Raw genomic sequence first — 13,024 nt, forward strand, 5'->3', positions numbered from 1 at the left:
TCCATCTCCTTCTGACACAACTTCCTGTTTTCAGAAGGGCTCTTATATTCTAATTGGAGTTTCATCTTTTATTTCTGTGTTGGAAAAGCATTTTATTGTAACATTGGCATACTGACGGCTGTATTTTTAACTGGAACTAGACAATCCAATAATCTCTACATGGAGACTTTTTTAATGTCTGTTGGAGATGGTTACAAACTTGCTGCTACAGTTATTTTAGGTTTCCTACATTTCATATGCTTTATATACTTCTGTTACTGAATAATCTATTATTGTGATGAACAGATGCAGGCAAAAGAGTTTTTGGCATAATGCTTATGCTGAATAGTTTCCCATTTAATTAATTTATTTAAGGGGTGTGTTTAGTGAGCAACTGTCTTTCTCATAAATTAAAAGACATAGCTCTTAATTGCAACCCCCCCCCCAACAAAAAAAGAAAAACCCTCTAGTGTTTCAAAATATGCCAAAAGTAAAGATTTTACAGACTATACTACGATGGTTTAAATATATGCCTTGCAGTTTTTGACCCAGTTCATAAACTCAGTATCCTGCTTATTTTTAGGATGGAGTCAATTAGCTGCAATGCACTGTGTCATGCTGCCTGATCTCTTGGGACTGGATAAATTCCACCCTCCGCTTCTTGAGATGCTGGCTCGCAGATGGCAGGATCGATGTTTGGAGGTAATACCTTTGTCCCTAATGACTATTTGTGACTAAAAAATGTGTTGGACTTTAGTGATGTAGTTAACATTTCTGGAATTTCATTTTTTCTTGTTATTTTTCCTTTCAGGTTTGTAGATTTTTTTGCTTTCTACAGTTACTCTTTCTTAATTATTTTTCCTTGTCATTGGCAGCAAATGAATTCAGAGACTTGTGGCTTATGACCATCTACGAGCAGGTGGAGATAGAGTGCCAAACTGAACTTTGCCACATAGGGACAGTATGCTCCTTGGGCAGTCAGTATTCTTTGTCTCCAGCAGGTGGTGGACAGTCTCTCACAAGCTCCTGGTTTCTTCTGCTTCTCTGGTTTCTGTTTGGGTTTCCTGGTTCAGTTAGTACATGTGGAGCATGGCTCCATCACGGTCTATACAGCACAGTTTCCACATGCTGTCTTGCTCGGTATTTGGCTATAGGGCATGGTTCTGACTACACCTGGTGACCACATCACCATATCTAACATGGTCCACTCATGCTTTGCTGGTCCCAGTCTCAGTTCGGTTCCGCCTTGGGATGCCGTTCCCAGTTTCCTCTCTGTCAATTAGAACGGCTCCACATCTGAATGGGGAGAAAACCCCTCCTTTTTTGTGTGTGGAACGCAGCCCTACTCCTGACTTTGAACATGACCGCCTGTGCCTGGTGGCCTTGGCTTCTTTGTGAGGTACAGTTACATTTCTGATGACTTAGTGCAGCTCTATCTCCGCCTAATAGGCTCAACTGCATCGCTGCCTGTTGAGCATGACTTCATGTTTATGTGCTGAGCCTTCTATGCCTGTTGAGTACAGCTCCATTTATAACTGTTGAGCAAGTCCATTATAATGCCAGTTGGATGCAGCTCCATTTTTGCCTGGTGAGCATGATTCTGTCTCTGCATGTTGAACCCAGCTCTGTCACTGAATGAAGACCACTGCTCCGTTTCTGCATGTAGAGCACATCTCCATCTTTGAATGTATCTGTATCATGTCTGTATGTCTAGTGAAGCTCTTTCTTTGAATTTAGTGCACAGCTTCCTCTTTGCATGTAGAACACGGCACCATCTCTGAATGCACAGCACCATCTTAGTCTTTAGAGCACTGCTGCATCTGGAATAATCAGCACTATCTCAGGGTGAGATCATGGTTTCATTTCCACTGCTTCTGTATCACTCCAGTACAGTTGGCTCCGTCTATCTATTGGGCACAGCTTCCTCCTGGGTTTTGGGGCACTGTTCCTTCTCTGCATTTATGCCCAATTCCACCCTCTGAGTGTGGGGTGAGGTTTCATTGCAGGAATCTGTTCTAGCTTGGGAGCACACCTCTGGTGTTTTGTAGTGCACAGCTCAGCCCTCTCTGTGTGCCGTATTTCAGCTCATTCTGTGTCTATAGAGTTCTGCTTGGCTCCGAGCCTGGGGTGCAGTCTCACCCTATGTTGGGCCTCAGCCCTATCATGCAACAGGATCCTCTCTTTCTTATGTTGGAATTCTCTTTTGTGCCTTCATGCTTGAACTGGCTCCATCTCTGCATGGTCAGCGTGACTCCAGATCAGCATTTCTTTTCTTGGATCCATCACTGATTTAAAGTCCTGACAGATTCTGTGCAGATCCCTGATTCATGTCTTGGAGTAAAGGGTGACTCTCAGCACGGTCCCACCATTGTTGCCTGTGGTAGTATCCACATGTTCATTTCCATTAATCGGTCATTGGTTCCTCCATTTTTTGGGAGGAAAATCATTCTGGGAGTTTCCATCTGCTGTTTTAATATGGTCGCTATGGGTCTTTCTGGTCCCTTCAGACCACCATTGGATGTCTGGGTGTAGTCTCCCTTCCTACTACTGGTGGGCCCCAGTCGGGGCAATGCAGCCTCATGGATCCATATCTCGCTGGGGTCAGGTGCCTATTGCTTGGGCCTCTCTCCTCTTCATTCTCTTCTATGAAGGGTCTCCTATGTGGTCTTTGTGACACGTTTTCCAGACCTTGTCCAGACTGCTTTGTTACTGACTGCTTGCTACATCCCACAAGTCTCTGAATTTGTCTGCTGATGATGACTAAGGAAGGAAAAATTATGTCTTACCTGATAATTTTCTTTCTGTTAGTCACAGCAGACAAATTCAGAGTTCCACTTTTTCACGAGGTTGACACTATCAATTCAGTCTGTTCCTCTGTTTAGGTTTCTTGCTGGGGTTGCCTGTGCATAGCTCTGCTAATTGACAAATTTATGCCTCATTTCTATGAGGAGAGAGAAATATTTGCCTTGGTATTCCATCTGCTTTGTTATGAGAAATATTGACTGACCAAGGAACATACCATCCTATATGGCTGGTAGATGGTGAAAACCCACAAGTCTCTGAATTAATCTGCTGTGAGTAAAGGAAAGAAAAATTATCAGGTAAGACATAATTTTCCCCTCACCTTACTCAACCAGGTGACTGACCCCCAATATCTTCTGATTCCATTATGGATTTAGGGGTGATGGAGAAACCCTTAAGACTGAACCCTGAGTAAATGTTCCTCTGCCAGCAGGGGTCACACCTGTAGTTGCAGTTGCACCCACTCCCACTCAGTCATGAGCATTCCACCTTAATAGTATCCTCCTCTACTAAAATTGGTATGCAGGAGACTCATACCTCATATCTGTTACCAAACTGTGGGGTTGCCCTTACTCTGTTTGGTTGTTTTGGGGTTTTTTTTTTTTTTTAATACAAATGAGCAAGAATATATCTGCAAAACAACACATTTAAATGAAAACATGAAAGAAAAGTTTCATATATATTTTTAATTAGTAGGGAGCATTGGGGTATTTCTTTTACTAGTGGTGTTTTTACTTTCTTTTTTCCCAGATTTGGTACTAATAATTGGCTCATGAACTATTTATTCTGGTCTAATGTGCTCCTTGATTTAAAATCTTATATGCTGGCAATTTGTTTTCATTTGAACTTCTAAATATATTAAATTATATTAATCCAAGCTTTTAGTGGTTTACAGATGAACAGAGGTCTCATTGGTTTAAATACGGAGGACCAGGCGGAGCTAAATTGCAGGAGCTATTAAAATTGCCAAACTCTTTTTAAAGCTCAGGAATAAAATGAAAACTTGAAAAAAAAGAAGCAAGGAGGATGAAAAGATTAATTTAAAAAGATTGTGGTATTGATGCTTTTAAAATGTCTGTTTACAGAATTGTACTATTAATTTCAAATATATGCCAGCAATTTGTGTTATATTAACAGCCACTAGATGCCACATTTACTCCAGAAAAACACTTTGAGTTTACCTTTCATTTGGCCTTGAAAAAAATTTGTTCTGAAAATCATGTGTGGTAATGTGTTGGATGGATATTTTACGGCATTTCCTTATATTTTTTGAGGAGACAGTTTTCTTATAGTCCACGTATTTGAAAAGTACATGGGTAATCTTACTGTGTGCAGCCTATAGCTGATTGTCAAATAGAATGTACCCAGGTAATTTGTTTCTGAAAACTGGATAGCGTAAAGGAGATGCATTAAAATGCACCTATATCCTTTGCATCTCCTATTCATACAGGTAGCTAGGGGGGAGGGGAAAGAAGTTAAATGTATACATACTTCCTTGTATGCGTGGTGTTTTTTATTCCCCAGTCTCTACAACATTAGCAAAATTCGCCCCTTCCTCTCCGAGCACACCACCCGAACTCTCATCCACTCTCTCATTACCTCTCGCCTTGACTACTGCAACCTACTCCTGACCGGCCTCCCACGTAGCCATCTATCTCCCCTTCAGTCCATCCAGAACTCTGCCGCACGTCTTATCTTCCGCCTTAACCGATATACTCATGTCACCCCTCTCCTCAAGTCACTTCACTGGCTCCCAATCGGATACCGCATACAGTTCAAGCTTCTCTTACTCACCTACAAATGCACTCGATCTGCGGCCCCTCCGTACCTCTCTACCCTCATCTCCCCTTACGTCCCTACCCGTAACCTCCGCTCTCAAGACAAATCCCTCCTTTCAGTACCCTTCTCCACCACCTCCAACTCCAGGCTCCGCCCCTTCTGTCTCGCCTCACCCCACGCCTGGAACAAACTCCCTGAGCCCATGCGCCGTGCCCCCTCCCTACCCATCTTCAAATCAATGCTCAAAGCCCACCTCTTCAATATCGCCTTCGGCACCTAACCACTTCACCTCTTCTCAGGAAAACTTATCTACCCCAACTTGACATTTCGTCCTTTAGATTGTAAGCTCTTCCGAGCAGGGACTGTCCTTAATTGTTAATTTGTACAGCGCTGCGTAACCCTAGTAGCGCTCTAGAAATGTTAAGTAGTAGTAGTAGTAGTCTAAATATTCACATCTTTTCCCCAAGATTGCCTCTTTTTTACATTTTTAAATTAAGATTTTCTGAAACTCAAGAATAATTAATTACAACATACAATGTAAAACAATGCAAGAAAAAAAAAAGTAAAGAAATGAATCTTACAATTAAATAAGCATTGGAGGGGAGGGAGAACCAAAGAAGGATAACATGGAAAAAAAAAAAAGAATTACCTAAAAGAACAACATACCTCTGCATCAATAAAGAATTTATAATAACAAGTCAGCATATTATATATACAGAGGTACACTAAATATGTCCCCTATCAGAGTCCCTTCATACCTTGAGTGGGGTTAAATACTTCTGGCTGGGGTTAAATACTTCTGTCCTGAAAATGTGGTTGGGACCCAAGATAAGGATTGGGGAAATCTCTTTGGGTCTTTTTGTGGACTTCTGAGGAATTGGTCTAGTGGGTTTTTAAAATTTATTTATTTATGCATTCTTGTATCCCGCTATTATCCAAAAATAAATTTCGGTTCAAAGTGGCTTACAATTTACAATTTGGCGGAGGTACAATAATGTTGTGCAATGTGGAGATCATTACGTTACATAAAGTACCCTAGAAGTGTGTCAAAATAAGTTCTTTGGCAGTACAAACCATTACTCCTGGGCTAACTTCAAAGACTGACTTGTCTCTATTACTTCTCTGTGCTGGAGAGCTGCTTTCTGCTTGAAATAATATGTGGTATATCTCTCTGGGAAACATACTCCTATCCACTGTTCTCCGAGGACAAGCAGGCTGCTTGTTCTCACTGATGGGTTGAAGTCCTCGGCAGCCCCCTCCATCGGAAAGTTTACTAGCAAAGGCCTTTGCTAGTCCTCGCGCGCCCATGCGCACCGCGCATGCGCGGCCGTCTTCCCGCCCGAAACCGGCTCGAGCCGGCCAGTCTTCTTTCGTCCGCGCTCGGTATGGTCGTGTTACGCCGTTCGTGCCCCAGAGAGTCGACCTCGCGCGTCCTTTTCGACGTGTTTTTTCCTTGTTTTTCTCTAAAAAAGTTCGGGAAGCGCTCCGGAAGTGTTCCGGAAGACCCTTTCGGGTTTTCTGCCCTTCCCGTAAATTTTCTCAACTTTTGCCCCGTAAGTTTTCTTTCGTTGTCGGGGTAGGCCTAGTTTGGCCTCGGTCGAGATTTTTCTCCCTTTAAATTTTGGTGCTTCAATTTTCGCCATTTCGGCCTTTGATTTCGCCGGCGTGATTTTTCCGCCCATGACATCGAAGCCTTCCAGCGGCTTCAAGAAGTGCACCCAGTGCGCCCGGGTAATCTCGCTCACTGATAGGCACTCTGCGTGTCTTCAGTGTCTAGGGGCCCAGCACCGCCCTCAGAACTGCAGTCTGTGTTCCCTGTTACAAAGGCGGACTCAGGTAGCGAGATTAGCCCAGTGGAACGTTTTGTTCTCGGGCTCTTCGTCGACATCGGCACCGGAGGCATCGAGTGCATCGACGTCGTCAGCGTCCGGACCATCTTCCTTGGCTGCCGCTCCATCGACTGCATCGAGGCATCGGACCTCTGCATCGGCGCTGAGGCATCGGGCGACTGCATCGACGTCGGTGGTACCGAGACTTCGTCTGCTGATGTCGTCGGACGGAGGTGCATCGTCAGGAGTGCAGGTGAGGGCTGTCCATTCCCCTGCTGGTGGCGGTGAGCCTTCGGGTGGGTCTCCTCCTACCCTGAGGGCTCCTGCGGTACAGCCCCCCCGGGATCGACCCTCTTCGGTCTCGGCCCCGAGGAAGCGACGGATGGATTCTACGTCCTCCTCGTCGGTGCCGGGGAGCTCCGGTGACATGCTTCGGAAGAAGTCGAAGAAGCATCGACACCGGTCTCCTCCCCGTGTCGGCACCGAGAGCTCTGGGTCGCCGAGGGATTCGGCACCCAGCAGGCATCGGCACCGAGAGGACCGCTCACCCTCTGTTCAGGAGGTGTCGATGCGCTCCATTCTGGACAGCCCGGAACAGCCTCCTCGCCCGGAACAGGTTCTGACGTCGACGCCTGCATCGACCTCTCAGCCTTTTTCTGCAGCCACTCTGAACGAGAGCCTCCGAGCCGTTCTCCCAGAGATTCTGGGAGAGCTGTTGCGCCCTACCCCTCCGGTACCGGCGGTGCTTGCGCCTCCGGTACCGTCGAGCGTGGCGCCGGCTGGTCCATCGCCCAGGTTGAGGTCCCCGACGTCGGTACCGCGTGCGGTGCCGACCGCGGCCACCTCCCAGGAAGGCTCCCCGACTACGTCGGCGGAGGGAGCTTCGCCGATGCGGGCGAGGGAGTCTACCTCTCGACGCCCCCATCGTGGACGTGGCTCCACGGAGTCGAGCCGGGTGAGGTTGCAGACACAGGTCCGTGAACTTGTGTCTGACACCGAGGGTGAGGCCTCGTGGGAGGACGAAGAAGACCCCAGATATTTCTCTGACGAGGAGTCTGAGGGTCTTCCTTCTGATCCCACTCCCTCTCCTGAAAGGCAGCTTTCTCCTCCTGAGAGTCTGTCTTTCGCTTCCTTTGTCCGGGAGATGTCTACGGCCATCCCCTTCCCGGTGGTTGTGGAGGACGAGCCCAGGGCTGAAATGTTTGAGCTCCTGGACTATCCTTCTCCACCTAACGAAGCGTCCACTGTTCCCTTGCACCATGTCCTGAAAAAGACATTGCTTGCGAACTGGACCAAGCCATTAAGTAATCCCCACATTCCCAAGAAGATCGAGTCCCAGTACCGGATCCATGGGGACCCAGAGCTGATGCGCACTCAGTTGCCTCATGACTCTGGAGTTGTGGATTTGGCCCTACAGAAAGCTAAGAGTTCTAGGGAGCATGCTTCGGCGCCCCCGGGCAAAGACCCTAGAACCTTAGACTCCTTTGGGAGGAAGGCCTACCATTCTTCTATGCTCGTGGCCAAGATCCAGTCTTACCAGCTCTACACGAGCATACACATGCGGAACAATGTGCGGCAGTTGGCGGGCTTGGTTGATGCTCTTCCCCCTGAGCAAGCCAAGCCTTTTCAGGAGGTGGTCAGGCAGCTGAAGGCGTGCAGAAAATTCCTGGCCAGAGGAGTTTATGACACTTTTGATGTTGCGTCCAGGGCCGCTGCTCAAGGTGTGGTGATGCGCAGGCTCTCATGGCTGCGTGCCGCCGACCTGGAGAATAGACTCCAGCAGCGGATTGCGGACTCGCCTTGCCGTGCGGACAACATTTTTGGGGAAAAAGTCGAGCAGGTGGTAGAGTCTCTCCACCAGCGGGACACCGCATTCGACAAGTTCTCCCGCCGGCAGCCTTCAGCATCTACCTCTACAGGTAGAAGATTTTTCGGGGGAAGGAAGACTGGTCCCTATGCTTCTGGTAAGCGTAGGTACAATCCTCCTTCCCGACAGCCTGCGGCCCAGGCTAAGCCCCAGCGCGCTCGCTCTCGTCAGCAGCGTGCGCCTCAGCAAGGCCCCGCGGCTCCCCAGCAGAAGCAAGGGGCGAGCTTTTGACTGGCTCCAGCAGAGCATAGCCGACATCCCAGTGTCAGTGCCGGGCGACCTGTCGATCGGGGGGAGGTTGATAGCTTTTCACCAAAGGTGGCCTCTCATAACCTCCGATCAGTGGGTTCTGCAAATAGTCCGGCAAGGATACACCCTCAATTTGGCCTCAAAACCTCCAAATTGTCCACCGGGAGCTCAGTCTTACAGCTTCCAGCACAAGCAAGTACTTGCAGAGGAACTCTCCGCCCTTCTCAGCGCCAATGCGGTCGAGCCCGTGCCATCCGGGCAGGAAGGGCTGGGATTCTATTCCAGGTACTTCCTTGTGGAAAAGAAAACAGGGGGGATGCGTCCCATCCTAGACCTAAGGGCCCTGAACAAATATCTCGTAAAAGAAAAGTTCAGGATGCTTTCCCTGGGCACCCTCCTCCCCATGATTCAGCAAAACGATTGGCTATGCTCTCTGGACTTGAAGGATGCCTACACTCACATCCCGATACTGCCAGCTCACAGACAGTATCTGCGATTTCAGCTGGGCACACGCCACTTCCAGTACTGTGTGCTACCCTTTGGGCTCGCCTCTGCGCCCAGGGTGTTCACAAAGTGCCTAGCTGTGGTAGCAGCGGCACTTCGCAGGCTGGGGGTGCATGTGTTCCCATATCTCGACGATTGGCTGGTGAAGAACACATCCGAGGCAGGAGCCCTGCAGTCCATGCAGATGACTATTCGCCTACTGGAGCTACTGGGGTTTGTGATAAATTATCCAAAGTCCCATCTTCTCCCAATGCAGAGACTCGAATTCATAGGAGCTCTGCTGGATTCTCGGACGGCTCGCGCCTATCTCCCAGAGACGAGGGCCAACAACTTGTTGTCCCTCGTCTCGCGGGTGCGAGCGTCCCAGCAGATCACAGCTCGGCAGATGTTGAGATTGCTGGGCCACATGGCCTCCACAGTTCATGTGACTCCCATGGCGCGCCTTCACATGAGATCTGCTCAATGGACCCTAGCCTCCCAGTGGTTTCAGGCCGCTGGGGGTCTAGAGGACGTGATCCACCTGTCCACGAGCTTTCTCAAATCCCTATATTGGTGGACGATTTGCTCCAATTTGACTCTGGGACGTCCCTTCCAAATTCCTCAGCCACAAAAGGTGCTGACCACGGATGCGTCCCTCCTGGGATGGGGAGCTCATGTCGATGGGCTTCACACCCAAGGAAGCTGGTCCCTCCAGGAACGCGATCTGCAGATCAATCTTCTGGAGTTACGAGCGATCTGGAACGCTCTGAAGGCTTTCAGAGATCGGCTGTCCCACCAAATTATCCAAATTCAGACAGACAACCAGGTTGCCATGTACTATGTCAACAAGCAGGGGGGCACCGGATCTCGCCCCCTGTGTCAGGAAGCCGTCAGCATGTGGCTCTGGGCTCGCCGTCACGACATGGTGCTCCAAGCCACATATCTGGCAGGCGTAAACAACAGTCTGGCCGACAGGTTGAGCAGGATTATGCAACCTCACGAGTGGTCGCTCAATTCCCGTGTGGTACGACAGATCTTCCAGGTGTGGGGCACCCCCTTGGTAGATCTCTTCGCATCTCGAGTGAACCACAAAGTCCCTCAGTTCTGTTCCAGGCTTCAGGCCCACGGCAGACTGGCATCGGATGCCTTCCTCCTGGACTGGGGGGAGGGTCTGCTGTATGCTTATCCTCCCATACCTCTGGTGGGGAAGACTTTGTTGAAACTCAAGCAAGACCAAGGCACCATGATTCTGATTGCTCCTTTTTGGCCGCGTCAGATCTGGTTCCCTCTTCTTCTGGAGTTGTCCTCCGAAGAACCGTGGAGATTGGAGTGTTTTCCGACCCTCATCACACAGGACGAAGGGGCACTTCTGCATCCCAGCCTCCAGTCGCTGGCTCTTACGGCCTGGATGTTGAGGGCGTAGACTTTGCCTCTTTGGGTCTGTCAGAGGGTGTCTCCCGCATCTTGCTTGCTTCCAGGAAAGATTCCACTAAGAGAAGTTACTTCTTCCATTGGAGGAGGTTTGCCATCTGGTGTGACAGCAAGGCCCTAGATCCTCGCTCTTGTCCTACACAGACCCTGCTTGAATACCTTCTGCACTTGTCTGAGTCTGGCCTCAAGACCAACTCTGTAAGGGTTCACCTTAGTGCAATCAGTGCTTACCATTATCATGTGGAAGGTAAGCCGATCTCAGGACAGCCTTTAGTTGTTCGCTTCATGAGAGGCTTGCTTTTGTCGAAGCCCCCTGTCAAGCCTCCTACAGTGTCATGGGATCTCAATGTCGTTCTCACCCAGCTGATGAAACCTCCTTTCGAGCCACTGAATTCCTGCCATCTGAAGTACTTGACTTGGAAGGTCATTTTCTTGGTGGCAGTTACTTCAGCTCGTAGAGTCAGTGAGCTTCAGGCCCTGGTAGCCCAGGCTCCTTACACCAAATTTCATCATAACAGAGTAGTCCTCCGCACTCACCCTAAGTTCCTGCCAAAGGTCGTGTCGGAGTTCCATCTGAACCAGTCAATTGTCTTGCCAACATTCTTTCCCCGTCCTCATTCCTGCCCTGCTGAGCGTCAGCTGCACACATTGGACTGCAAGAGAGCATTGGCCTTCTACCTGGAGCGGACACAGCCCCACAGACAGTCCGCCCAATTGTTTGTTTCTTTTGATCCCAATAGGAGGGGAGTGGCTGTAGGGAAACGCACCATATCCAATTGGCTAGCAGATTGCATTTCCTTCACTTACGCCCAGGCGGGGCTGGCTCTTGAGGGTCATGTCACGGCTCATAATGTTAGAGCCATGGCTGCGTCGGTAGCCCACTTGAAGTCAGCCTCTATTGAAGAAATTTGCAAAGCTGCGACGTGGTCATCTGTCCACACATTCACATCTCATTACTGCCTGCAGCAGGATACCCGACGCGACAGTCGGTTCGGGCAGTCAGTTCTTCAGAACCTGTTTGGGCTTTAGGATCCAACTCCATCCCCCGAGGGCCCTGTTTGTTCTGTTCCAGGCTGCACTCTCAGTTAGTTGGTAAATTTTTTAGGTCAATCTCAGTTTGTCCTCGCCGTTGCGAGGCCCAATTGACCATGGTTGTTGTTTTGAGTGAGCCTGGGGGCTAGGGATACCCCATCAGTGAGAACAAGCAGCCTGCTTGTCCTCGGAGAAAGCGAATGCTACATACCTGTAGAAGGTATTCTCCGAGGACAGCAGGCTGATTGTTCTCACAAACCCGCCCGCCTCCCCTTTGGAGTTGTGTCTTCCCTTGAAGTGTATTGTCTTGCTACATACTGGACTGGCCGGCTCGAGCCGGTTTCGGGCGGGAAGACGGCCGCGCATGCGCGGTGCGCATGGGCGCGCGAGGACTAGCAAAGGCCTTTGCTAGTAAACTTTCCGATGGAGGGGGCTGCCGAGGACGTCAACCCATCAGTGAGAACAATCAGCCTGCTGTCCTCGGAGAATACCTTCTACAGGTATGTAGCATTCGCTATCTCACAGCTTCTCACCCCTTTGAAGGTACCAGTCACAGGAGCCGGCTTTGTGGGTGCTGTAGGTGCTTGAGCACCCCCAATATTGAGAAAATTCCTTGTATGTGTACAGGCAAGGGTTATACTCATTGAGCTTAGCACCCCCAATAAGTTTGAAAAGCTGGCTCCCCTGGTACCAGTTATTCATTTTCCAAGCTGTACAGCCTGTGCTGACAGAGCATCTGGTTGGAAGAAGCTCTCTGGAAGAGGGTGAGGGGTTCTGAGGTCTGAATTGAACAGCCTCTAGGTAAGGGCAGCCCAAAGTAATCTGCTTCCTGAGGCAAGGGATGAGATGACGCCCCTGGCATCCTACCCCCCCCCCCCCCCCCCCCCCATCCAACACCTTCAGAGCTACAATCAGGAAGTAAGGTGGTTGGGAGTGATAGAAAACTACAAACTGACAGGAGCCAAGCAATTTAAGTTTGTTATAAAATCATAAAAATACATAAACCATATATAGCTCCTTTCTTAGCTCAAGCCACTCTAGCTGCTGGCACCACACAAGAATTGAATGTAGAGGACGAATACTTCCTGTACCACACATGAAACAGAAAGTAGATTATCTGATTTTTAGCAGCTTTGTACTGCTGGCAGCCAGAGCATCTGGAGCGAAAAAAGGAGCTTCTCAAACTGTAGTTGATTTAGTGGTGCCAGACCAAGCAGGTAGTGGAAAGGAGAAGCTGGCACAGTTTTGGTGGAACCAAAAGAAACTGGTCCACACAGCATTATGAAAAGGGTTGGTCAGGGGTGTGCTGGTAAATTTTTAAGAACGGGCTTTCTGTCCAGGCATAGCCAGCCCAGCAATTTGGGGGGTCCAGGGGTGGACTGGGGTGCAACGTATGCCTATCTCTTCCTCCCCTCATGCAGGCATGCTAGGCATACCTTTGCTGGCAGGGTTGCCGAGCCCCACCATCCAATAAATGGACTGCCACCATTCCCTGCTGCTCGTTTCTGGCTCTGAGCAGCATTCTGGGACTTCTCGCGCAAAGAGAAGTCCCAGCCTGCTGCTCAGAGCTGAA

At 49.2% G+C, this 13,024-nt stretch overlaps 1 protein-coding gene across 3 annotated transcripts in view; it reads left to right on the plus strand.

Annotated features, from left to right (window-relative positions):
- Window positions 1–13,024, plus strand: part of WDR7 (WD repeat domain 7) — a 754,216-nt gene that overhangs the window by 272,913 nt on the left and 468,279 nt on the right. For all 3 annotated transcript variants that reach the window (XM_030192974.1, XM_030192976.1, XM_030192975.1), the window contains one exon: window positions 563–681. In XM_030192974.1, coding sequence (XP_030048834.1) covers window positions 563–681 — 119 coding nt within the window. The remainder of the gene's footprint in view (window positions 1–562; window positions 682–13,024) is intronic.

The sequence above is a fragment of the Microcaecilia unicolor genome, chromosome 2 (assembly GCF_901765095.1).
Source record: "Microcaecilia unicolor chromosome 2, aMicUni1.1, whole genome shotgun sequence".
Taxonomy (NCBI): Eukaryota; Metazoa; Chordata; class Amphibia; order Gymnophiona; family Siphonopidae; genus Microcaecilia; species Microcaecilia unicolor.